General features: G+C 36.9%; 4 protein-coding genes across 15 annotated transcripts; all 4 read right to left on the bottom strand.

The window, feature by feature from the left end:
• Nucleotides 1–142: 142 nt before the first annotated feature.
• Nucleotides 143–1,643, bottom strand: LOC145737462 (uncharacterized). 2 transcript variants are annotated; one of them, XM_081992175.1, is made up of 4 exons: nucleotides 1,370–1,643; nucleotides 1,122–1,318; nucleotides 853–1,064; nucleotides 143–801 (listed from the first exon to the last, which is right to left on the bottom strand). In XM_081992175.1, exons 1-4 carry the CDS (start codon nucleotides 1,631–1,633, stop codon nucleotides 257–259), a joined length of 1,218 nt encoding a protein of 405 aa, XP_081848301.1. In that variant the 5' UTR covers nucleotides 1,634–1,643; the 3' UTR covers nucleotides 143–256. The 2 variants fall into 2 exon arrangements, with proteins under 2 accessions (XP_081848301.1, XP_081848291.1); XM_081992165.1 differs by having other exon boundaries at nucleotides 853–1,067.
• A 144-nt stretch (nucleotides 1,644–1,787) lies between these two features.
• On the bottom strand, nucleotides 1,788–10,228 carry LOC145737046 (E3 ubiquitin-protein ligase MARCHF6). Of its 3 annotated transcripts, none has more exons than XM_081991653.1 (7): nucleotides 10,021–10,228; nucleotides 9,730–9,954; nucleotides 9,448–9,674; nucleotides 9,239–9,391; nucleotides 7,310–7,435; nucleotides 6,103–7,230; nucleotides 1,788–3,953 (listed from the first exon to the last, which is right to left on the bottom strand). In XM_081991653.1, exons 2-7 carry the CDS (start codon nucleotides 9,867–9,869, stop codon nucleotides 3,049–3,051), a joined length of 2,679 nt encoding a protein of 892 aa, XP_081847779.1. In that variant the 5' UTR covers nucleotides 9,870–9,954; nucleotides 10,021–10,228; the 3' UTR covers nucleotides 1,788–3,048. The 3 variants fall into 3 exon arrangements, with proteins under 3 accessions (XP_081847779.1, XP_081847769.1, XP_081847766.1); XM_081991643.1 differs by having other exon boundaries at nucleotides 6,103–7,251; nucleotides 9,730–9,973; XM_081991640.1 differs by having other exon boundaries at nucleotides 6,103–7,251; nucleotides 10,021–10,227.
• Nucleotides 10,229–10,489: 261 nt separating this feature from the next.
• LOC145737648 (retinol dehydrogenase 11-like) lies at nucleotides 10,490–12,886 on the bottom strand. Of its 2 annotated transcripts, XM_081992413.1 has the most exons (6): nucleotides 12,701–12,886; nucleotides 12,229–12,563; nucleotides 11,863–12,067; nucleotides 11,528–11,652; nucleotides 10,773–11,071; nucleotides 10,490–10,718 (listed from the first exon to the last, which is right to left on the bottom strand). In XM_081992413.1, the coding sequence occupies exons 2-6, from the start codon at nucleotides 12,368–12,370 to the stop codon at nucleotides 10,539–10,541; spliced, it is 951 nt and encodes a 316-aa protein (XP_081848539.1). In that variant the 5' UTR covers nucleotides 12,371–12,563; nucleotides 12,701–12,886; the 3' UTR covers nucleotides 10,490–10,538. The 2 variants fall into 2 exon arrangements, with proteins under 2 accessions (XP_081848539.1, XP_081848549.1); XM_081992423.1 differs by lacking the exon at nucleotides 12,701–12,886 and having other exon boundaries at nucleotides 12,229–12,585.
• A 515-nt stretch (nucleotides 12,887–13,401) lies between these two features.
• On the bottom strand, nucleotides 13,402–24,204 carry LOC145737321 (uncharacterized). Of its 8 annotated transcripts, none has more exons than XM_081991967.1 (11): nucleotides 23,677–24,201; nucleotides 20,202–20,345; nucleotides 19,969–20,138; nucleotides 19,779–19,913; nucleotides 19,511–19,724; nucleotides 19,346–19,455; nucleotides 19,010–19,144; nucleotides 16,662–16,796; nucleotides 16,228–16,602; nucleotides 16,044–16,175; nucleotides 13,402–15,500 (listed from the first exon to the last, which is right to left on the bottom strand). In XM_081991967.1, the coding sequence occupies exons 2-11, from the start codon at nucleotides 20,323–20,325 to the stop codon at nucleotides 15,351–15,353; spliced, it is 1,680 nt and encodes a 559-aa protein (XP_081848093.1). In that variant the 5' UTR covers nucleotides 20,326–20,345; nucleotides 23,677–24,201; the 3' UTR covers nucleotides 13,402–15,350. The 8 variants fall into 8 exon arrangements, with proteins under 8 accessions (XP_081848093.1, XP_081848099.1, XP_081848084.1 ...); XM_081991973.1 differs by having other exon boundaries at nucleotides 16,662–16,808; nucleotides 19,547–19,724; nucleotides 23,677–24,197; XM_081991958.1 differs by having other exon boundaries at nucleotides 16,662–16,808; nucleotides 23,677–24,194.
• Nucleotides 24,205–24,471: the final 267 nt, after the last annotated feature.

Here is a 24,471-nt window from a genome sequence, read left to right on the forward strand (position 1 = left end):
TTTACATCTGCGATCTGTCACATTCAAACCTTAAACTCAAGTTGTATTTAAAATCGACTTGGAAGTGTAGGTGAAACAGGCATAAGTCGCTTAATTTAGATAGGAAGATTTCAAACATAAGTTTCCTGTCAAAAAGTCAAAATTTTAGACCAAAAAAAGGGCCAATTTTTATCAATTCTTTAAGAAAATACAATTTTAGGTTTCCACCAAAATGGCCTAAATTCTGCCATTTTCCCCAAATTCCAATTGAGTGTCATCAAGCCAGTCCTAATGTTCGAAAAAACATTAGTTTCTTAGTCAATTGATCGCGCGACTGTTGCAAAAATCCCCTCTTTAGCATCGTGACTTGACAACCGAAATTCTTGGAAGTATTCTTCTTCAGGGCAAACTTTTGAAGAAACAAATTCGGATTAAACACCACGCACTGCCCTCCGGCCATTCTGTCGCCCTCTATCTCGTTAAGAGTCACATTGGCTATCTCGCTCTCGCATAGAGTCTGATTGCTTTGCTCTCTTTGTAGCTGACTTTTGACGTAGCACAAACATGCTGCGTAGATTTTACTGTCTTCGAGTTGCGATTGGCACTGGCGGAATTTAGTCGGCGGTGGAAACTCCATGACGTCGGAAATGGACAAATCTTTTAGCACTTCCAGATAGCTGTTTTTGTGCTCTTTGGCTTTGGATAGGTCATCTGGGGTGATTCCTAAAGTTTTCATAGTGCGTTCTGCTAAGGAGTTTTTAGCGTCATCAGGAATTTTAGGTTTTACTTGATTTAGTAAGGAATCAAAGGACTTGGAGCTGTCTATAACATTATAGTCAAAAAACGTGATTTTTGTTGATTTGTTTGGTTTACCTTGCAGAATTCTCTTCTTATGCAGAATACTCAATTCTTTAATGAACAATTCAATTGGAGTATCGCCTGGAAGGTTTTTCATCCGGTTGCTGTAGAGATAGTCCATGTTCAGGTCTGTCAGTGAATACGATTTGGTTTTGCTTAAGGAATCATCAGATTGACTGTCTGCTTTCATGCTTTTGGTAATCGGCTCTACCATAGTTTTATAGTAACTACTTATTTTAAAACAGTTTTACCTCTATACGGTTGGTAAATTTATACTTTATTACCACAGAACTGAAACCCAGGCGTACACAGAAAGGCCATGATCCAATGTCTGCGCTATAACATAGTCCAGGCATAACAGACTAACTCCAACTTCGTTAAAACAAATATACTCTCCAAGTAGGAGAGTGAATAGGTTTAGTAGTAAACACCGAACCAATCCCAGAACCAACCAAGGAACCATCAGAATAAATTTTTCTTTCTAGAAAATGAACTTTTTACAAGAGTAATGAAAAGCAAAAGTTGCTCTTACAAATATACTAGGCCATAGCATGATAAGGTAGAAGCCTAGAAAAGCGTGCAAAGTAAAGGTTCTGGCCAGTACCACTCCAGCTACCAAGTACTGTACGGTGCTTTCCAAGTTTCCCAAGTAATTCAATTTGATGTTCCATACTTTATCCAGGTCTGACTGCAGTTGTAGTGTTAATAACTCATCTGTTTGGGAAATGATTCCTATTATGTTTATGATTAGGATTTCGCACTGATTCGGTAGACCTAAAACCCGGGATGCCCACATAGAGCGGATAGTATTATATTACTGAGTGATTTTATGTTGAATGTCACTGACCTTGATGAGGTTTTTTAGAGGTTGAGTCAATTAAATCAGCAATCAAATGTCAAAGTAAATGCCATATATGCGAGCAAAAAAAAGTTACAATACAAAAACGCAGTAATTTTTCAAACTTTTAATAAACCTACCTTTTACGCAATACGTTGCAAGACCAAAATATATAATACATTCAAGATCTATTTACAAAACTTCGTACACGATTATGTTCTACTATGTAACAGTAATGGAAATGTGTATAGTTTATAGTGTAGACTAAACTTACATCTTTTTGCCAGGCAAGCAATTTTTAAATAACTATTAATATTGTATAATCAATTTCGTAACAATATACCAGAAATGGTTTCTGGTTTAGCTGGAAAGTTTTGTCAATTTTTTTTTCTTTAACGGATCCCTTAAAAGTTAGAAGCAACTGAAAAGCGGAGCGTTTTATCACAGGAATAATTATTTGAGTTAAACAAGTTTTGGGGTGCAAAATCTAACTGTATTTGCATTGTCTTCGATCAGTCTTTGCGACGCTTCTTTAGAACCAGCCCTGAATTTAGACGTGAATGTGTGGTTAATTGCAAATATTTACAGAGGGTGTTTTAGTTGAAATTGTAGAAAAATACGCGATAAATTTTGGTTCGTTACAACTAGGCCACCCACTTATACAACATATCCTTGATTTTACACTGATTGGTCAATCCCCAACATAATGTATCAATAGTGCAAATGCAGCACATGTAAACTTAGCATTATAGCTTTAAGCCTTCATTGCAATTTTTTCTTAACATTCCAATATAGACTAAATAAATCTAGGACATATTGTATGTATTGTCGGGGCGTTTTATTAGTGAAAACACTTTTTAAGTCAGATTATATCTACTAAAGAAATTTATGTTTTTGTCTTTTACCTTAATGCTTCAACTTTATTGTTTCGACAAATAGGTCTCATGTTTTCACTCATAAAACGGCTATACATGGTGTCGGACCATTGGAATTTCAAAAACTGCTAATTTTAGAAAAAAATTACACTCTTTAGCTCAGTTACGCAAATGTTTCTAAAAACCCCCATCTTTTTGGAGTGTGGCGAGATGAAAAAAAAATCTCCCATGAAAAATCAAACATATTTTCATACTACCTAAGCAAATACACCAGTTTACAAAATTTCTGTGGTCAACATCAAATTTGAAACACTTTTAAAATACTATAAAAAACCAATAATAACAAAAATATAGCAAGTGTGGTGATTCAATCTTCCAACAAAAAAAAACTAAATAAATAACTTGATACAAGCTTTCTTACCCAATTAATTGCATTTTTTTATTAAAGTGATGACGCCACAGAAACCAGCGCCACCACTAGGACAATTCAAAAAAAGTTTAAGAGGCTGCAGTTTGGGTTTTCGGTTTCCTGTGATCGTAATTAACCAATCGTTGCCCGACTAGATATTTGTCATTCTTGATGTGCTCGTACAAGTTCTTGAAATGCCTGATTTGAAGCACAATGGCAATATTGGCGGAACCCAGTAGCAACAAGAACGGATACAATCGTCGCGCTATGAGGTTTCTTAGCTGTAGATTGGTGACGAATAATGGTACGATCGAGTAGGCCACTACGTAAGGTACCGCCAACGCAAATCCTAAACAAACTATGACTGGCATTGCCAACTCCTTAAAAACGTACTGAAGGTTCATGTCGCGGATACCGTCGCGGTAGACGCGTTCAATGGCAGCGCGCAAGAACCAATCGGGACCCATCATGGTGACGGCGCACGCAATTTTTGTGTACAAAACCCCCAAAGCCCAATCCTGCCATATAAACAATATCGGTGTTTGATGGATTGGGACCCTTAACGGTATAATCACGACAAGTTCCAACAATAACCCGAACAGTAGCGGTATGATTCCAAGCAAGAGGGCGCTGGCGGCAATCGTTTTTACTGCTAGATAGCACCAGTGTTTGAGACGTCCGATCATGGCGGCTCTGCCTTGTGGCAGCCAACTGAGCACCAGAGTGACGGCTCTAGCCGCGAGCCAACACAAATACAGACCGCAGGCGGCGGTGTACAGCTCGTGCACTTTGACTTCGGTCTTGGCGGCTGAAGCGGAGATTTGAGGACCCGGAGGCGGCGCTCCCACCAACCACAAGGCCATAACGCGCCGACCGAGCCACACCGGAACGGTTAAAGCTACCACCGAGAACAGGACGAGCGACCAGCACACCAGAACTAGCAGCAGGAATAGACGAGCGTGGAAGAATTTTGGTCTTTGGTAAGGCTGATATCCTAGAAAAAAAAAAGATAAAACTTAATTAGTTAACATTCGTCATTTATTTGTAAAAGTTATCTTAAAAATAAATTTATCCGGAGGTAAAAAATACAATTTTTAAATCCAAATATATAACTCGATAGTTAACTGATCTTTTGTGATCTGAAGAGATTCAGAGAAATTTAAAGAGATTCCGGAAAATCAAAGAGATTCTGAAAATATCATCACGTTGAATAGAGTGTCTCAAAAGATTGTTATCGCTTCAAATATGTGTGAAGTACTGCCCATTTACTCCATCCCTAGTTGAATTTAAAACACACACTTTCTTATGAATACTGATAGAGTTTTAGCTTAAATTTAGTTTTTTCAAAGACTTTCAGTTGAAATTTCATAAAATGCCGGCATTTTGTTGTGTTATGAATTGTGGAAGCCGGGGAAATAGGGACAAGCTTAGTTTCTTTAAAATTCCTACGGTGTTGAATCAGAAAGCAACAGTGGTTAAGTGAAAAATTTTAAAGTGTTTTTTTTGTGCTTATTTCACTTAATTTAAGGTTTTTTTATATAAATATGCCCTTTACTGTGCATTGGAACCCTTATGAAGCAAAAAAACAATTGAAAATTTTGACAAAAATTGGAATTTTTCGAATTTTTAAAAGGTTCAAAGTGGTTATTTCCCTTAATTTGAGGTCCTTTGGTATAAATATATCCGTTGCTGTGCATTAGAACCCTTATGGAGCAAAATAAAAATTTGCCAAAATTGCACTTTTGACAAAAATTGAATTTTTTGACTTTTTGAAAAATCGTAGCTTTTATTTAGATTCGCAGGAAATTCGTTCCTACGCCATTCGAAAAAGCATAAAAAATACTACAAAATGAGTTAAAAATGGCCTCTCTAGCTCCTCATGTTCCCGAGATATTAAATTTCAAAAAGTACCTAAAAAACCTCTCTAGTACCCCCCCATTCTTTCAATTTTTTTGAAAAGTGAAAAATTTTAAAGTGCTTTTTTTGTGCTTATTTCACTTAATTTAAGGGTTTTTTGTATAAATATGCCCTTTGCTGTGCATTGGAACCCTTATGGAGCAAAAAAAAAATTGAAAATTTTGACAAAAAATGGCATTTTTCGAATTTTTGAAAGGTTCAAAATGGTTATTTCCCTTAATTTGAGGTCCTTTGGTATAAATATATCCGTTGCTGTGCATTAGAACCCTTATGGAGCAAAATAAAAATTTGCCAAAATTGCACTTTTGACAAAAATTGAATTTTTTGACTTTTTGAAAAATCGTAGCTCTTTTATTTAGATTCGCAGGAAATTCGTTCCTACGCCATTCAAAAAAGCATAAAAAATACTACAAAATGAGTTAAAAATGGCCTCTCTAGCTCCTCATGTTCCCGAGATATTGAATTTCAAAAAGTACCTAAAAAACCTCCAAGTACCCCCCCGTTCTTTCAATTTTTTTGAAAAGTGAAAAATTTTAAAATCTATTTTTTGTGTTTATTTTAGTTAATTTAAGGGTTTTTTGTATAAATATGCCCTTTGCTGTGCATTGGAACCCTTATGGAGCAAAAAAAAAAATTGAAAATTTTGACAAAAAATGGCATTTTTCGAATTTTTTAAAGGTTCAAAGTGGTTATTTCCCTTAATTTGAGGTCCTTTGGTATAAATATATCCGTTGCTGTGCATTAGAACCCTTATGGAGCAAAATAAAAATTTGCCAAAATTTTAATTTTTTGACTTTTTGAAAAATCGTAGCTCTTTTATTTAGATTCGCAGGAAATTCGTTCCTACGCCATTCGAAAAAGCATAAAAAATACTACAAAATGAGTTAAAAATGGCCTCTCTAGCTCCTCATGTTCCCGAGATATTGAATTTCAAAAAGTACCTAAAAAACCTCTCTATGTTCAGTCTTAAAATATAAAACGATTTTTTAAATTGAAATTTGGAGGACTGTATCTTCCTTAGGAAACGTTTTTCAGAAAAATGAAATAATGCAAGTCAACTTATTTTTTGATTAGCTATCAAATGGTGAATTATTGACACTTAAAACTGGACCACCCTGTATAAGTAAATTTGTTCTAAACCCAAAAATGAAGCTACCACAGCTTGTCACATTTTAAAAACTAATTCTACTAAATGACAATTTTTCATTCCCATGAAATAAACATACCTGTAGGTGGTTCCATCATAAATAAAGCTTGGTGAACAGCCCCTAAATTGCCCCCATCTTGTCCCGCTACATTATCCTGCCGTTCTCCATTATTCTCCCTCCAGTCGTCCCCGTCTGGCTGATCTCCCAATAAATACGAGTGCAAATTCAAAATCCAGGCGATAATCTTGCACCACCATCTCACGAAAGCTTTTAACCACACTCTAGTGTGCGACTGTTCGAGTAATGCGGGCAAAATCACTTGGAGCAGCAACAATTCCAAACTGAGCTCGTTCACTTGAGATTCGTTATTTAAGGACACGGTGTACGGCAAAAACGAGGGCATAAGCAACTTAATTATCCTGATTGGTAGCCACAACATCACCAGCACGGCACTCCCGAAGATCACCGCTGAAATAATTAGCTTCCTAATATGCTCGAGTATCGGCAAATGGATCATCTCCTGTATCGGACTGAAGTCGGGGTCGTTGAAATTTCTTAAGAACCACAACACTCCCGGTCGCACAATTTCCCTCAAAAGTAGAATGAAGGAGGCGAAATAGTACACATACACCATTCCGACGAGCCAATGCAAGAAAATCGAAGTGCCCGGAGCTGCTCTAAAACTGGCTTCTCTGTCTTTAATAGTCGCTTCAAACATGTTCAAAGTACAAATGTCCAACCACCAACCGCAAACTAATGGTATTACACCGATTTCAATCACCGACAACATCGACACTTTCACCACCACGTAGCACAATCCTAGAATTCGCTTTGCGGTAAACAACGACAACCAGCCGGACACTCGGTGTAATATCAAAAACAGCAACCCGACAGTATTGTAACCCACCAAAGTGGTGAGCAACCCCTCAAAATGACTTTCAGCCGCGTATTCTTGCAGTTTGAACACGTTCAACGTGATCACGCCCATGTGATAAGGCGCGTAAGCAAAAATGATGATAAAAAGCGTATTGAGGCTGATGACCCAAAAAACGTGCTCGAGAAACATCAAAGAGCCATCCAATCCCAAGAGTCGTTCCCATGTAATCTCCTCCACGGCCCGGTCCCACTCCATCGGGATCCAGTTGTTGTCTTCGCCAACGTTGCCGTCTTGTTCCTGCTGATCTTGGTTTTCTTGAACTTGTTCGCCTGGAAAATTGTAGTCTAGTCCTGAAGGTTGCACAAAAACGTGGAATAACCGGTAAAAGCGCTTTGAACTGATACGCACCTTCTTCAATGGCGGGAACGTCGTTTGCTTCCTCGTTCTCTTGCAGGTCTTCCGGTATGTTTTGGAGCATGGGAGGTGGATTGTCCGCTTCGGGGATTATGTCGTCTCTTTGTAACCAATCAGGCCCTGGAAAGAGTTATTAAAGTTTCCCAATTTTGTGGGTTTAAGATTGAGAGAGGTTGATTGGCTTCAAATGCACTTTAAATGTCATTTCAATATTACTAGCAAATCGAATTAGACAAATTAAATTGTATGTCAACCAGTTCAATATACTTATTAATTTGAATGAATTAACATAATTTTTTTAGTAATTTCATGGTTTTTTTTAAACTCTATTTAACCCTTAACCCCTTTAAACCCTTAACTAGCATACCAAACCAAGACAAGCGTAGCAAATCTTGACCCTAGTAAAAAATGTTAATTTTGCGGTTCTGTCAGTTTGTGAGGATCTAATTTTAAAGAAAAGCCAACTCAGTGGTTTGAAAAAGCAACTCAGAGTGATATTGATGACGTTCCAGAATTAAATGCAGTTATTGGTTGGTCATATACTATAGCTTCTGCAGAGTTTAAACTTACACCTTCCAAGAATTGATTTGAATTACCGGAAACCTCTAGGGCCATTTTGAAAGTGCCAGTGACCTCTAAATGCCACTGACAAGCTTATAAAATGTGCCAGAAGCTTTTACAAATGTCTTAAACCTTCCCAGATTTCTTTCAAATTGTCAGAGGCGGTTTGAAGGTGCCAGAGACCTCTAAGTGCCACTGAGAATCTTCTAAAAAGTGACAAAGGGCTCTACAAGTGTCTTAAACCTTCACAGAGTTGTTTTAAATTGTCAGAGGCCTCTAAGACCGTTTTGAATGTGCTAAAGTTCCTAAATGTTACTGAGAACTTTCTCAAAAGCTCCAGAACCCTCTACAATTGTCTTAAACTTTCCCCGAGTTGTTTTAAATTGTCAGAGGCCTGTAGGACCAATTTGAATCTGCCAGAGACTTCTAAGTGCTACTGACAATCTTCTAAAAAGTGCTAGAGGCTTATACAAGTGTCTTAAACCTTCCAAGATTTGGTTTAAATTGTCATATGCCTCTAGAACCATTTTGGAGTGCCAGAGGTTTTTAGAGTCATTTTTGTCTTTTTGGTGGTCAACCCTAAATTGATTAATGAGGTTAATGAGACACAAATGTTTAAGACTGTAAGTGTTTCAGTATTTTCTGTTCAAGAACAATGAATAACTACAAAATTTCGGCCTTTACCTTCTATGTATTTCAAAACAGTAAACTAAAAGTGTGTCTTCTAAAAAATTCACAAATTTACAAGAAATAAATCAGATATATAGCAAAATTTTAATATAGCCAGATGTATTTACTCTAGTTACATTAAAATAAAATACTTTAATGTGTTATTTTTCCATTTTGTCACATCTTATCATCACATGTGAAAGTTTCCCAGTTGCTTGAAAATAAGAGTTCTGCAATCTACCAATAATTAGTGATAACTGGTAAACCAAAACCAAACCAATTTTCAAAAATATGTGAATCTTGAACAAATCAAAATCAAACTAAAATATTTTTTTAGTAAATGACACCTCCAGGTTACCAGAAATCAGTATTTCTCCCAGATCAGCAATTAATGTATTATATCTTAATTGATAATTTAATTTCATTGACAAAGCTAAAATAAAATTTTAGAATTTTTAGTCTTTATGACTTGTGTATAATGGCAACTTGTTTACCATAAACCTGGCCATAAACCTAATCTCACTTCAATACATTTCTATTTATATACATTTTGTGTCATTAATTACACTTGGCAATGAGTCTCACCTATAGAATTTAGATATAGATATATTTCTCTGTATTGACACAGTTCCAAAAGAAAAACACCCCAAATACTTATAATAAATAATAAACTTTATTTTATGAAAAACTCACCCCCTCCATGTAATATTTGTTCTCGAAGCCAAACTAGCCCAGCAAAAGCCAACAAGGTACAACACACAACCAAACATCCTTGAAAAATATCACTGGTAATATTCTCCCTGGATAACATTTCAAATGGTAGAGTCAGTATTGCATCTACAGTGCCTAAGAAAAGTTACACTAGAAATTTAAGTTTTTTAAATGCAACTACTAGCACAAACCTGCAAAAAGTGCTCTGTATATTCGACAAGCAGTCAAGGGAACCACCCCCAACCAAGCCAATGCAACCAAAGTGTAGTGTAACCAATATTTCACTGCGGTTCCTACTGAAGACAGCAAACCTGACACTAAATCTTTAACCGGCAGTCGCCTGGGCATATCCGGTGAATAAATTGGGGTGAATGAGAATTTGTGACCACATAATTCACAATATTCCTTGCGTGAATATCTGAAACAATTTGCCTTTGTCATACCTTGTAAAAGTAGGGTAGGGTGGTAAAAACCTCATCCATTGTACAAGACATTCCTGGTGAATCCATTTAATACTGCCGGTGCATATACAGGGATGAAATAGGGGCCGGTCGGCGCCCCCTTCCGATCGACATACCCTGCATATATCACCATTGGACAGTTCCTCAGACATGGTGAAGTGGTTTAGACTGTAACCATTATTAAATAAAAAGAGCGATTTCTACTGAAATTAGGACTGGTTCAGCAGTAAACAGCAACTAAAAGGAAATTTAAAACCTATTGCGTGTCTTTTAAATTGATTTGATTGACAGGTTGAGGCTCACCTGTTACAGGACTTTTTCCACCGATTTATACGAGTACGACGCTGTTGGATAGAGCAGGATAAAGCTGAATACGTTTAAGATCAGTATCTGCTAGAACGTTTACCGATAAAACGAGCCACAAATGGAAAAATCGGCCTTAAATAAACGTTTTCAATTTGCCAGAAAACACTGAAAACGATAACCCCATTTTCCTGTCAGTGAATAAGTCACAACGTCAAAAAGTTTTAACAGATGACAAAAGATGCTCGAACGTTTGGTAGTTTTAGGCAACACACATCACACTATATATTTTTATTTTACTGTTTTTCTATATTTTTATTAATTTATTTAGTTAATAGTTACATTTAAATTACTCTAGTAGATTATATTGTTTATTAAAATTAAGTTCTCAAAAGTTTAAAACTGGTATCTAGTAAACGCAAGCTTATTACTTACTAATGATATCAGTATACTCTCAGCGCAAAAAAAATTGTTTTAATAATTTATTTACTTAAGACTAAATATTTCACATTTTATGATTATTTATCTAATCCGAGTAATTTTTCCGTTACTTCCCACAGTTTTCTAGGCAAATCAGGATCTTGAACGGATTTGTAAGGGGGCACAAAGTGACAGTCCTGAAAATGCCCACCAGAAAACGACTCAATCCCCTTTTGAACACTACAATAAATACTGGTCTGCGCCCCTTCAATGCAATTCTATAATAATAGTATTAACACTTGATATATTATCAGAGATATTATGCAACCAACCTTCATGAACAAACCGATAACGCGGTTCCAAATCGCTTCCATAATGGGTGACAAGTTGTAGAAAAACTGGGTCTTTATCACCCCAGGATGCAAAGAGTATGTGGTGACACTAGTGTTCTTCAATCTAACCGCTAATTCTATAGTAAACAGAATGTTGCAGGTTTTAGTTTGACTGTAGATTTTCCAGTGTCCTAAACTGCCTTCCGGATAGTCGTTCAGTTGATTGATCCTGATATTGCGTCTACCAGCTATGGAAGATACGTTAACCACGCGAGAGTTTGGAGTCTTCTTAAGAAGATCTATAAATATAAAAAGGAATTTACAGAGTAGTCCAGATAAAGAAAAAATTGCAGAAATTGAGCAGCGCAAGTTAAAAAGAAAAAAGAAGAAAACTCAGAAAAACAGTTCATTCAGTTCAGGTGATGAAAAGGTGATTGAAGCCATGCATAGTAATATTATCAGAGACACGCTCATATTATTCAAGAAATTCCCATCAATAAACATAGAAATTAAAGACCCACTATATAAAGGCTATAAACTGATGTTTGATAATCTGTTACAGTTATTTTAGCAAGAACGGAACTGATAAACTTGATAACATATTGGTGGATATGATGGTAAGGCTCTAGTAAGTCTAGTACCACCAGTCTACCACATTCCTAATCTGTCATATAACTGACAGTCACATTATAGTGATGTGTAATAGGACTCATTCAATTATCTGAATTTGTGAATTTTATGGAAAATTTGCTTACCTAAAAGTAAGTTAGTAAGCAGAAATGGCCCTAAGTAGTTGGTGGCTACTGCGATAAGAAATCCATCCTCGGTCTTTTCTGGACCTTCATGAATGGCTCCGCCATTGTTCAATAAAACGTCCAATCTGTAAAAAAAAAATTCCTTGTAACTATTTTTTTGAAGCATTTGTCTAAGTTTGTAGATGGCAAGTTTAGTGCAAAAGTAGGGTATTTGTATCCTGCTCTATAAGTATACACGTGCAGTAAATCAGAACATTGTTGGTAGTTTGTGATTGGTCAAAAATAGCAGCAAGCTGAAAGCTGCTTTGTTGACCAATCACACACCCTTTAAATACCTCTCTTCACTTTGGTTTATCTCCTTGGCAAACTGTCTAACAGACTTCAACGAAGATAAATCCAACCATTTGAAATGAACATTATTGTTGTCTGTTGCTTTGCGTATTCGGTCTTCGGCCTCTTTACCGCGAGTTTCGTTCCGACAAGCCAGAATCACTTTGGCTCCTCTTTTAGCAAAGTCTTCAGCAGCCTCATAACCGATACCTACGTTGAAACTAAACAATTATTCATTCAGATTGTACAAGCTCCCGGACTACAAAAACCAATGTTTCATCTCTTACATTGGAACCACATTAAAAAGAGTTGGCAAAAATTGCAGTAGCACAGGTATAGTCCGGGGCTTAAGTTGCAAGTTGAGTACTTACCTGAGTTGGGTCCGGTCACTATGACAGTTTTACCAACAAGACAAACATTGCTGCGACACCAGCCCGTTGTTAATTTCAGATACAGTTTGAGAACAATCAAAATTACCGCAATCCATACTAAAATGCAGGTTACGCAAACCATGTCCAGTGTGTATCCAATATTAATAAGTCAAAACCCCTCACTCACAGTTCAGATCCGAACTTGTATCTGTCTCTACAACAACTGTTTCTCACGATTGTTGATCGTAGTAATTGTATGCCTCCGCGTGTAATACTCACTCGTCACCTTTGTGTGATTGATCTGACCTCGACAACTTTTAAAATGTTTAGCAAAACTAGAAAATCATGTTTACCTGATAAATTAGTAATTTTACAGATACGTATAATTACTGTAAATAGTAGAGAGAATTAATGTGTTACATCACAAAAAAAATGTAAGTGCATTATTTAAAACCTCTATAAGTATACTTACAAGAAGGGGTAGAAAATAATTTATCAACCATTTTGAGGAGATCAAATTTTCCGCATACATATTACCAATAGACCAAAGAAATAGCAAATATGGTTGCTTATTTGACAGTTTTGATCCATCCATTTTTGACTTGTAAATTTCCATACAAATTTGCACCAAAACAAAATGATCTATCACCTATCAAAACTATACATTTAATCACCACTAGTGGTATAATTATTTGTGGTAATTGCGTTTTAAAACAAATAATGTACTTTGATAATTACGGTGATGAGCGACCTATAATACATTAGAGTACATATTTTGGAGATACACTTTAATTATTGCTAACCTTGCGCGTTTTTCCTTATCTAATAAGAAACATTTTTGTTCGAAGCTCAACTTGGCATCTGCCATTATCACCAAACCGAAATAAAAATGAAGAGTTTATTTACTATATTAAATCGAAAAACATTCCACAAAACTACATTTGAGCTTAAAAAATTATAATTACAACTGCAAACTGAATTAGGTCATGTTCAGATTTGTTTCTTCTTTTGCTGAATAAGTAAAAAATATAACTTACGCAGTTATGCGAGATCACAAGTAATATTAGACATTGCGTGTCAAGAATTTGGTGTTCCTCTGTCAGCAGTGAGAAAGGCAATTTGTAAGTTTCTTTATTATTTAAAGTAAAAACTACCGAGGAAAAAATACTCGCCTAAAAAATAGTAGTTTTTATTGAATGAAATTCAACCAATCTGTATTAAAAATTATTAGACTTAAAGTAATTACAAATAAATAAAGCTACAGGTAGTTTTTTAAGTAATTCGATCTTGACCGCAATTGCGCGTGTTACAATAAAATTATTAATCCACAAGTATGAAAATGGCCAGATTATCCACGCGAAATGTACGATAAAAACCTCGTTAGTGACCTCTATGTCGTGTCATTCTTTCAGACTTTTCAATGAAATGATTATGTAATCGCCATTTTTTCTCTTTCCATTCCCTTACTTGTATAATGATATAGTAGGTAAATAACATGTAGTATAACCATAATCGTCAAAAATCGATATAATTTTAAAATAGAAAATAAACAACTGCCTGCATCAACATTATTTTAGTTTACTCTTTTTTTTAACGGGATAATACAATATCACAATAATTCTTCATATACGTAACATATACATAAAGAATCTCTTATATAACGGTAATTCACATTAGTTAAAAAATTAGAAATATGCACAAATTACTATGGCAAGTATTTAGGTTGAAAAGTACTGTTGAATTTCAAAAAATGAGGATTCTTTATTATATACCTATTAGTCAATGATGTGTGGTCTATTTTATCTATGTACACATTTACATAGCAAAATCCCTTGTTCCCTTTGAATTATCTTTATAAATACGTCTATGTACAGATCGAACTTTGCGCTAATACTGCGTCCGTGGCGGAGCTTTACAAAAAATTGTATAATATGTAAAAGAAAAACGTATACAATGTACCGATCGATTGTTTTTGCTTGTTAAACCTTAAAGGACCTCTACAAAACTGTTTTCCCTACAGTAATAATTATAATAATAACTAAATATTGTAACTAATTTAATATTTATAAAACTGTGTGTAAAAAAAACAATAAATAAAAATAAATTGTGTGCAAATATATACATAAAAAAACCATTCAAACGTTGCGGTGATATTTCGAAAAAAGCTGTCAAATAATATACTCTAGATCAGAGATTCCCAAACTTTTTTTTTTCATAGACCACTTTATAAATTTTGCTGGTGGACCCCCTGAAGCTACCTACTATATTTCCAAAACTCAACAAAAAATGTGAAGATTAGATCTAATTATGGAATTTTGTGTTGCGGCTGAGTTCCAACCAGAAATTAACATTTTTCAGAAAAAAAGTGAGAATTGATTGGTTAATGGTTAATTCACTAATTGATGTGCTGTGAATGGATGTCAAAAAAGTGAAGTAGGCCAATCAAAAAAGTGATTCCATCCAACTTTACTTTTTTGGCTTCTACTCACAGCACAAGAAACCAATAGAATCTCACTTATAAATAACATTAGAAAACTCCCCATTCGAAGTGGTAAAAATAAAAAGGAAAATAGTATGTATATTTTCTTTTGTTGTATTTATTCAAATATGTAATTAGTATACTGTGAATTATTATGGTTATTATATTATATTATATGCAGTATTGCAAACCCCCATTTTTTTGTTACGTCAACGTAGACCCCCTTAAATCTCCTGTGGACCGTTGGGAGTCCACCTAGACCACTTTGGGAACCTCTGCTCTAGATGTATAAATCAAAGTTTTATTTGTCTTTGAATTAACTGGTCGACAAACTCATCTGCTTGTCACATATGTTTGTGTAAATCGCAACTGTTTTGTCTTGTGATTGGTCAATAAAAAGCACCAAGCTGTAAGCTGTTTTTTTTTTGACCAATTTGACCAAACTACTCACTATTTTGCTTAAGTCATTCAGAAAATAACAAAGTTTTTGGAGCTTTTTTGGAAATCCCTGAACCTACAACTTCGTACTCAGATCTGGCTACACCAAAAAGAAAAAACGTAAGTTTCGTTTAAAAAAATTAACTTTAAAACTCCGGACAAGAATTGTGGATGCTAACTTACTAAAAAAAGGCTTTTCCGAAACTCAATTAGGCATAAGGTTAATGCTTTCGGAAGCGGCCGGCAACACGACTGTGCTGGCCTGTTGATTATTGTCGTTGTCACCGCTGCTTAGCTGTATTGTGTGTTGCGGCACTTGGATCTGAACGGGGATTTGGATTTGACTGTTTGGACCCTAAAAAATTCAAAATAATGATTATCATATGCAGGCATAAAAAACTCAAAATTATTGATAAGATTGGAAAGGTGATTGGCGGAGAGAAACAATAAGTTGCTAATCTAAATTCTGCATAAACTTCTTCAGGACCAGGGAAGAAAGTTGTGGTCAAAAACCGACAATGAATCACAAATAATAACTTGGAAGTTGAATGGTTTTACCAGGTGTACCTTGACAGCATTGTTCTGCAATGGTTTTTGCTTTTTTGTGTAAAATTTGAGGTAATTTGTTTTTTTATTTTAATTTTTAATTTGTTTTTTACTTAACAATTTAAACAACAACTTAACTTATTGTCCCTCTGCGCCAATCACCTTTCCAATTGTAACTAATAGGGACGCAATTTCAATAAAACGTATTATTGATAAGTCACAGTAAAAAGAAGAGAGAAGCACTGTAACTCAATGCTCTCAACAGAGATGGAGTTTATCTAATTTTTAACAGAATGAGATGTTATCAAGTTGTCATTAATTTAACTAGAAAATTAAACAAAAACCAACTTACAGTTCCAGTACCGACTTGGATGGTAACCTGGGCGTGTGTCGTCCCATTGGGTAATGCAGCACCCAACTCAGCCTGGACGTCCTCAGGAGTACCACCCGCCTTCAGAATGGCTTGAGCCCGTTCGGCTTGCTCCTACAATAAATCAAACTTAGCACAACCTCTAACTAGACTTTTAAAAACTCACTTTTGCTCTTCGGGTAACATGACTTCGAGTATGCTTCCGCAAATGATCTTTCCGATAGAAACCTTTCCCGCATTCGAGGCAGATTTCCGTTTTTTCACCCGAGTGTATGACAAAATGCAAGTTTAGATGTTCCTTGCGTTTGAAGCCCTTCATACACACAGAACAGACAAAAGGTCGTTCCGGATTGTGGCCCAGTTTATGTCGTTCTAAGTGCTCTTTACGTTTTAAGCCTGCTCCGCAAATGTCGCAAATGAATCTCCGTTCGATTTTGTGACCGACCAGATGTTGCTCCAGTAGCTCCTTTTCTGGATAGGCCATGTGACATTCGGGGCAACAAAATAAGGTGGTACCATCAAGGGCGGTCGCGATATGCACCTACAATCCACGAGTTGATTTAACTAACTAGTTCATTAAGTGTTGAATTAGTCCCATACCTGTCCGGGCTTGGGTTTTTTCGGTTTAGGTGGTTTCTTCTTGTATTTCTTCTTTTTTTTACCCTTGTCATTTGGATCGTCCACGACGACTTCCTCTTGAGGCATGTCGGAGATATTGTTCATTATTAGATGCTCCTGTAAGTTAAACTGTTTTTTGGAGGGTTCCAAAAAAGCACAAAATTAACGGTCACATAAACAATAACTAGATAGAATACAACTAAACGTATGCAATGAGAACAATTATCCATGCTATTACACTGACTGAGTTTAAGCGTACTTATTTAATACAAGGTGTCCCGTGAAAGGTAGTAAGGTTAGGATTTAGTCATTTTTTAATTGTTATCGAGAAAAAATTACATTTGAAGAATAAGTTTTTGGGTCTGATGACGGAATTCCTTCGAACCAAATTATGTTAAAGAGAGTTTACTTTTAAAAATACTAAACTGGTAAAACATAAACAGTTTTATCTCTTGCAGACAAGAGCACTTTGCCGAACTATTCAAAATGGCGCTAAAATCAGTAAAATTGAATTTAAATTCTGATTTTGTATAATAATAACAAAAACTTTTATGGTAAGGCCACCTGTTTTTTGAATTTTGAGTAAAATGTCCTTAGAGTCGTATAGTTGGCGAAAAACGTTTGTTTGGATGTCCTTTAGCATGTATATTTTTGAAATACGTTATGGAAGTATAGGTTGGACAGTCAAATTGAAGCTTCCTTGCTGTTCAGAATGAAGAAAAAGGACTTAAGGAAGAAAACTGTAAGACTTTCATATGTTTAACTAAAATTTGAAATGAAAAGTCCATTTTTGAAGATGTGGCAATAAAAATTGATGGTTGACTTTTACAGTTTCAAGCTCGAAAAACTTGTTTTCTAAAACCAATTTAGCATTTTCAAACTGAAATTTGAGCTTAAAATCAAATTTCTGTTGTTGGACAGTCAAAATTAAGTTGGAAAACCATTTTTTGCTGCAGAAAATTAGGAAAGCTACTTGAAAAGTAGATTTTAAAACTTTTTGTCCACGACCAACCAATAATGTACCAATATTCAGCGTGTTGACAGAAGCTAAATGAAGGTCATATAGCGTCAGAGGGATTAATGAAGAGGAATAATGATCATTATTCCCTCTCGACCTAAAGGTGGTTGCACACCAAGCATAAAACATGGGATATGCGGTATTTCTTGCATGTAGACATCCACTTATGTCTTTGCAATTACTGCTAATTCAGAATACCATTTTCTTAACAAATACACCGCAATAACACAGTACAGGAGTTTGCCAAATCATTAGGTAAGTTCCATAATTTATATTTGAAAAATTTTTGGTGTATGACCGTCCTTAGTTCTGTGGTTTTTTAAGTTGACATTGACAACGTCAGTGCCCTTGTGGTCGTAGGCGGCCAAGGACGGTAAACAGTAAAGGAGTGCTTAATCCCATAAGCGCAATCTTGCCGGTATCGGCTCGGGCCGGTGACGATTTTTACGTCACCATGGGTCTCTCGCGTTCGCGCGATTGTTTTGCGCGATGCGCGATTGCAGTCGATCATTCACGAATATGATCTCGTACATAGCATCTCGGGCGAATATTTAGCGTATTGTGCACCCGAAGGCCCACTGTGACGTCAGAATTCATTCGCCGCCGGGAAACAAAATCGGCCGATCGAGCAATCCTTGACTGTTTAATATCCTTGGTAGGCGGCAACGCTGGGGGTGCGTTCAGAAATAGGGCTGGTGTGCGCACCGTGGCCTTTGTCACATGCCACCATATAGCTATGTAAATAAATTGTTCACGTGATCCATTTTTTCCCAAATTCTGTCACGACTTGTACACCGACGGCCATTCTAAACGCGATCCTAATCGTATCGAGTTTGACATTTCAGTTGTTATGGCGGATTTGAGAGATTACCTATATTATTTATTATCTACATAAAAGAGTATCAACTTCTAATTTGCCTGCACTTGGCATTAGTGGTAATGGACAGTGGTCGTGGACAAAGTATAGTATTATCCTCGTTTTTTATGGCCATTAATCCCACGGGAGATTTGCGTCCCTCGCCTACGGCTCGTGACGTAAACATCCCCCTTAGGGATTAATGGCTATCATAAAAAGCTCGTTGAATAATATACTATTAAAGTCAATTTCTTTATGTATAAGGCATTTTTAAGTTTAAATGTGACAGTAAACGTCACACACAACCCATGAAATACGTGTATGGAAACCAGAAAGACTCATTGAATTTTTGCACACTAATTTTGGGACACGCACAATAAAATAAAAACTAAAGCAGCACAATACTAATGAAACACAAAAATGGGCGAGGTGAAAACTCAAAAATACTCTACCTACATGATCATCTGGATTGGCGATGCTCACTGTTTCGATCATGCCCTCCTCGTTAAACTCCCGTTTAATTTCGGGCGTTCCGTTAAATTTGAGAAATTGGTGCAAAGACGTGAGGGGCAACGCCTGGGCGGCCTGCACCTGCAATCGTTACTCAATTTTATAGGCATAAAGTTGAATAACAACCTCCACCACACCCCCCATAATGTAACGCGGACGCGCCAATCCAAATACACAAAACAACAATGATCATAATAGTCGAAATTGAAACTTCTCTAAAGCAAAGCAGTGTACTAAGCAATCTACGTGGGAAACTACTCAAAACAAACGTAAAAAACATACCTTTTGGAGGTATTCTTGCAAACTGCTGACGTTTTGTAGGTATTGCGCAGGTACGTGGATAGCTTCGGGTTCGGTTTGTTGACTGGTGATTTCCCCATCTTTTCCCATTTCTAAATAAAAACACCAACTCTAATAACTCTAGGGTTAACATTTAATTGAACTGACCTGTTTTAATTAAGGCCACTGGAATGGGATTCTCACCTCCCTTTTCGCCCTCCTCCTTCTCTTCCTGGGCTTGTTGCTGCTGCTGCTGCTGCTGTTGTTGTTGTTGTTGCTGCTGCTGATGTTGCTGCTCTAGTTGCGCTTGTAGCATTTGAATGTCTTGAGGCTGTAGAGCTGCCACCACTGTCATACCTTCAAGGCCACTTTGACCGTCAAGCTATACTCAAACCAATTAACAAGGCAAAACCAAAATTAAAGCAAATCGACTTACAATTTGTAAACCTTCTTGATTGCCGTTGTACGCCACTGTCAAGACAGTGGCGCCTTGACCAAAAGTTTGAATGGGAATTTGTGACAGTTGGTACTTGGGGCTATTACCTCCACTTGCTTGAGCTGGGTTCACCACCTATTAAGAGAACATTTCTCGTATGGTTGAAAAGACATTGAAATGAGTATATTACCTGGATTTGAACTGTTTGTTGTGGATCGCCTGGTTTCGAGCCGGGCATGGTAATGGGCAGCGTGATCACTGTTTGACCTTGTTGACCCCCTGTAGGGCTGCTCGGGGCTTGAGCCTGCGCAAATGCGCTAGCATCCAAAGGCCGAATGTAATGAATACCATTTTCACCACCTAAAGTCGATTAAAAACTCCACATTTTCATAACTATTATTGATATAACTATAATGTACAAACCTTGAAGGACGCCAACCACTTGACCATTGGGCGTCGTGACGCTCTGAGTGATTTTTCCGGCGGAAAATTGTGTGGCCACCGGCAAAGCAGCCGTTAATGGTACCCCAAACGGCGCAAAATTCATGGTTCCGTCCGAACTTCAAACTAGAACAAATGTTTACTATTTAGTGTCAATTTGTTTTTCTTCTATTTTACGGAAAGTGATACTTTTTGCTATTAACGGCAAAAAATCTAAGTTGTTGCAAAATGGTCTAATCGGTTAAGTTAAATGGTACTTTCACCAACTTTCGCGGTTCTACACGCGGTTTAAATGTGCTACTGCTTAGATTTCAAATAAAGCGCAACTAAATTACATACAACAGAATTAGTCGAGCAAATATAATAATCAGCAGGATGAATTTTGTCTTTACACCTCAAGAGGTTTTTACAGCAGAACGTTGGATTTGATTTTTGACAGGCAATTCCAAATTTTTGAAGCCCTTAATACGAGTTATTACGTTATGAAAACACGTGACCCAGGAATATGCACTGCCTCTCTATAGTGAGAGAAAAATGTAATGCCATTGGGCAGAAGTTAGGCAATCTCAGTCACCTGATTTGACATTTCTCCTATTTTCTCTCCTAAATGTCATTAATGTAATGCGCAAAATTCCAGCTTTTGACTGTAGGACGAAAATACTAAAATTATGAACTAAGTTCCTTTATTCACCAATTAACTATAAAGGCGTTCGAAGAGACTCTTAAAGCGCATTTTGTGATGTCATTTGACAGCGGGTCTCGTGACACTTGTTGTGCCATTTACAAGCAAAATAGTCAACAATGTCTAGAGAATTGGTTTGCAACAATTACAAACCATTTCTCTAGACAAAATCGGGACCAAACTTCATCAAAGTGACAGTATGCGTGACGTCATGTCATGTGACAGTGTAGAAAGCCTGATTGACTTCTCGTGACCAATTGTTAAATGACGTCACAAACACATGTCACTTATAGAGTTGTCAGCCATTTTATACAGGGTGATACAAAGTTTTTTGTCGATTAACCTTTAAAATGTTTTGTTATTTTCTTTTAAACAGAGAATTTTTCTTGCGTATTTCAGGTATATCTGGTTTATCATAGATTATTATTATTATTATTATTATTCCAATCAAAAATAAATCAAAGGTAAAAAATGAGTACCTAAAAGTTAAAAACTCCCAAAAACTAAAGTCCTACTGTCATCGAATCGATGCGGAACTGTAACAGAGCGACCGTCGGAATCCCCCGTACGTAGTACCGGGCAGGCCCCCCAGGTAGTACCGAAACTGTTGGCGTCCTTGGAGGAACCCCCTGCCCTTATCGTGTCCACTCTCGCACCCACCACCGGATAACAGAGGGGATGAAGCGACACACTACAAGAACGACACCACCACGCAAAACATGCACGTACTGCCCAAGTCGTCGACTTTGACGAAGAAGGGGCCACTGTACGGTACCGCGGTTTCTAACGGGTCACGTGGCCTCGGCACCGTTTTCGGCCGTCTTTGTTTATCGCGGCCGTTTAGACAAAGAGAGAACCACTAGCTGGTTAGGTTCGATGCAAGAGAAATCGCGCCGAGGCCTAGTTACCTACATACAATGGTACTTTCACCTTTTTAAGACTTTATGCTAATAGGTTCAGAATTGACGTGCTCTACGAAATTCCCACCAAGTGGCATCACTTTCCCATTTTAGTCTTGACTATCCCTGCAATTGCAAAGCAATTAGGGAATAATCCGAAACAGGAAGAATGGTTAAAGTGAGGGTTTTCAATGTATGATCAGATTTTTTCCCATCATTGTGCGTTCATTCAAGGTTGGTTTGCTATTTTGCTGCAATAGCAACAAGGTTTCGCTACTAGAACACACTTTTACTTCTTCTTAATGGCATTGACGGTGGGAAGCGACGCAAGGGAATGGAAAAATCGCAACTATCAAATTGCGCAGCACATACTATACAAGGTGACCCAAAGAAAAAAAAACTACAAAAGGTTAAATCTACAGAGTGACTGCAGAAACAGTTTTGTTAATCTTTAATACTTCATCTGCAGCCTGAGATATACTATACAGGAATAAAAACTTCAAAATTATCCATGGGAAGATATTTCTTGGGGTATTTTCTTCTTTGGGGTATTTTTCCGGAGAGAAAAATATTTACCAAGGGATTAACAGGGGAAACCACCCCTTTTGGGATAGTTTGAGTTTAAGGGAAATGCAGTATACCTTCAAAATCTGTAGAAGAGAGTATACTAAAGTCTTATAATCGTAATTTTAGCTTGCCCAACAGGGTCCTACTCCTAGCCCTGTTTTCTCAATTATTAGGATTTTCTCCCAAAAAACTCTGTCCTGACAAAATGTTGACACTGTTGAATTTCAGGTCAAATATCGGTTATTTGTAATTTTTAAACAAAAAAATATTCAGGTAAAAAAATTCCAAAATTATGAGCTACATTTCCACGTTTGAAGGAACCTTCTAGCTGTGATACTGTGATAGTATAGTAACCAAGTTAGCACATGTCAATTAAGAATATCTACCATTTTACAAAAAAAAAACAGAGAGAAAGACAAGTGACAGCTTGGGGATTTTTTTATTTTGACTGGGGAAATTGAGTTGACAGATGTGGCAACCCTGTTGGAGTTAGACAATAAAAGGCAGATGTTTCATGTTTCTTGTGACCAAACCAAATATCTAGGTTTCAACCACTGCTTATAGTGCTGATGACTCTGTGGTTAAATGCTTCAAAAGATAATTGGGAGTATTGGGAGAATGTCCAAATTTGTCATTTGACCTCTAAATTTTAGTTAGTATCTAATCTAAACAGAGCATAATTCCTAAAAGAAATGAAGATTGCCTGTTCATTATTACTATAAAAATGTATGTTGTTTGATATACCTAGCAGAAAGCCATTTCAAACTTTTGAATTGAACATGAAAGTTGGTGTCTTAAGTTTAGGGAAATACTCTGTTAATGGGATTGAATAACTCTCCATTATAACCTAATAAATTATTGGACAGCCTCCAGTTTGCTTATTGAATGTAAGCCAGAAAGATTGGGCCATAAGCCTTTGCAAATCATTGGAGTGGATATTCATAGTGAATCCTAAAGCCAAACAGGTGGAATAGCAAAAAGTGATTAACTGAACAAAAACCTGCTGGATTCCAGCAGTAGAGGTAATGGCCTGTAGTACTTCCGCGTTAAGGTCATTCACCTCAGGGTTTTTCCTATTAGGCCCAAGAGAACCACTATCACTAGACTACAACAAAGAGCACCCATTGATTCAGGTTGCAAGGTTTCAAAAATGATTGTATAAACACTTTTTCTCCTTGTTTTTCATAGAATTGAACTGAGGAAAATAGTTACACAACAATATTTACGCGTTTTTTGTACATGAAATCATCATTACTAACCAACGTTCAGAAAAATTAAAATGGCTGTCCCGAAAATTCTGATAATTTACCGTTGTTCGCTGGAGAGGCAGGAGGAAAATCCAGTGTCCCCTAAAACGCAGACGGGCCTGTGACGATGCCCCCGCCCTGCCGACTCCCGGCACGTGGTGGAGGAAATCCACCACCACTTTCCGTAAAGATTGTGGGGATGAATACACACAGGGCACCCCTTCCACAAATTTCTACGTATCACAGCGACGAAGCTCCCTACCCTTGGACACACGCGAGCCGCGAAATCTTACGTGTTTGTTATCATCTCCGTTTATCAGGTGGATCGGGGGGGCTACTGATATCGTCCACACTTAACCGAAAAAATCGGCCACCCAACACCGCAACGACTATAATAAACGGGACCAGCAAACTGAAACCATCATGTCGGATTCACCGTTTCGTTTCCCGTCTAGTTGGCTTCGCCAAGAATTTTAACGTTGTTTAGAAATGTCATCATAGAGGGCATGCCCACTAGCGGAATTGGTTTAAATTTTCCCCGCCAAACTTTTTTTAAATCTTATAGACCGATTCTGTTTCACGTTTAGTGAAACTGGATATCTAAATTGAATAGTATAAACTCCTAAATATTATCAAATCTGGAAACTGCTCCCTAATTTTCAATACAAAAGTACTCAACTGACTCAAGTAAGCAGGCTGTCAGTTAGGAAAAATGACACGCAGTCCGTATCGTTTGACGCATGACAGATGACGATAGGCGTTTTCGAAGATTTTATCCTCCCCTATACAGGTTTTTAACAGCACTAGGGGTGGTTATTTTAAATTTCAAGTATAGGCTGTAGTGCATTCTATTGGAC

The sequence above is a fragment of the Ips typographus genome, linkage group LG1 (assembly GCF_016097725.1).
Source record: "Ips typographus isolate SLU linkage group LG1, UJ_Ityp_2.0, whole genome shotgun sequence".
Classification (NCBI taxonomy): Eukaryota; Metazoa; Arthropoda; class Insecta; order Coleoptera; family Curculionidae; genus Ips; species Ips typographus.

Excerpts from the sequence above, each read along its gene's own strand:
- LOC145737462 (XM_081992165.1), bottom strand. The coding sequence starts at position 1,633 with ATGTGGGCATCCCGGGTTTTAGGTCTACCGAATCAGTGCGAAATCCTA. Across the intron at positions 1,319-1,369 it reads TGCTATGGCCTAGTATATTT|AAAGAAAAATTTATTCTGAT; the intron begins GTAAGAGCAACT and ends TTCATTTTCTAG. Across the intron at positions 1,068-1,121 it reads GCCTGGGTTTCAGTTCTGTG|TAGTTACTATAAAACTATGG; the intron begins GTAATAAAGTAT and ends TTTTAAAATAAG.
- LOC145737046 (XM_081991643.1), bottom strand. The coding sequence starts at position 9,869 with ATGTCTGAGGAACTGTCCAATGGTGATATATGCAGGGTATGTCGATCG. Across the intron at positions 9,675-9,729 it reads TGTCTTGTACAATGGATGAG|ATATTCACGCAAGGAATATT; the intron begins GTTTTTACCACC and ends AAATTGTTTCAG. Across the intron at positions 7,436-9,238 it reads ACAAATATTACATGGAGGGG|GGCCTGATTGGTTACAAAGA; the intron begins GTGAGTTTTTCA and ends AACTCTTTCCAG.
- LOC145737648 (XM_081992413.1), bottom strand. The coding sequence starts at position 12,370 with ATGGTTTGCGTAACCTGCATTTTAGTATGGATTGCGGTAATTTTGATT. Across the intron at positions 12,068-12,228 it reads AGTGACCGGACCCAACTCAG|GTATCGGTTATGAGGCTGCT; the intron begins GTAAGTACTCAA and ends GTTTCAACGTAG. Across the intron at positions 10,719-10,772 it reads TTATCGGTTTGTTCATGAAG|AATTGCATTGAAGGGGCGCA; the intron begins GTTGGTTGCATA and ends CTATTATTATAG.
- LOC145737321 (XM_081991958.1), bottom strand. The coding sequence starts at position 20,325 with ATGAATTTTGCGCCGTTTGGGGTACCATTAACGGCTGCTTTGCCGGTG. Across the intron at positions 19,145-19,345 it reads TGCAAGAATACCTCCAAAAG|GTGCAGGCCGCCCAGGCGTT; the intron begins GTATGTTTTTTA and ends TAACGATTGCAG. Across the intron at positions 16,176-16,227 it reads ATGTTACCCGAAGAGCAAAA|GAGCAAGCCGAACGGGCTCA; the intron begins GTGAGTTTTTAA and ends GATTTATTGTAG.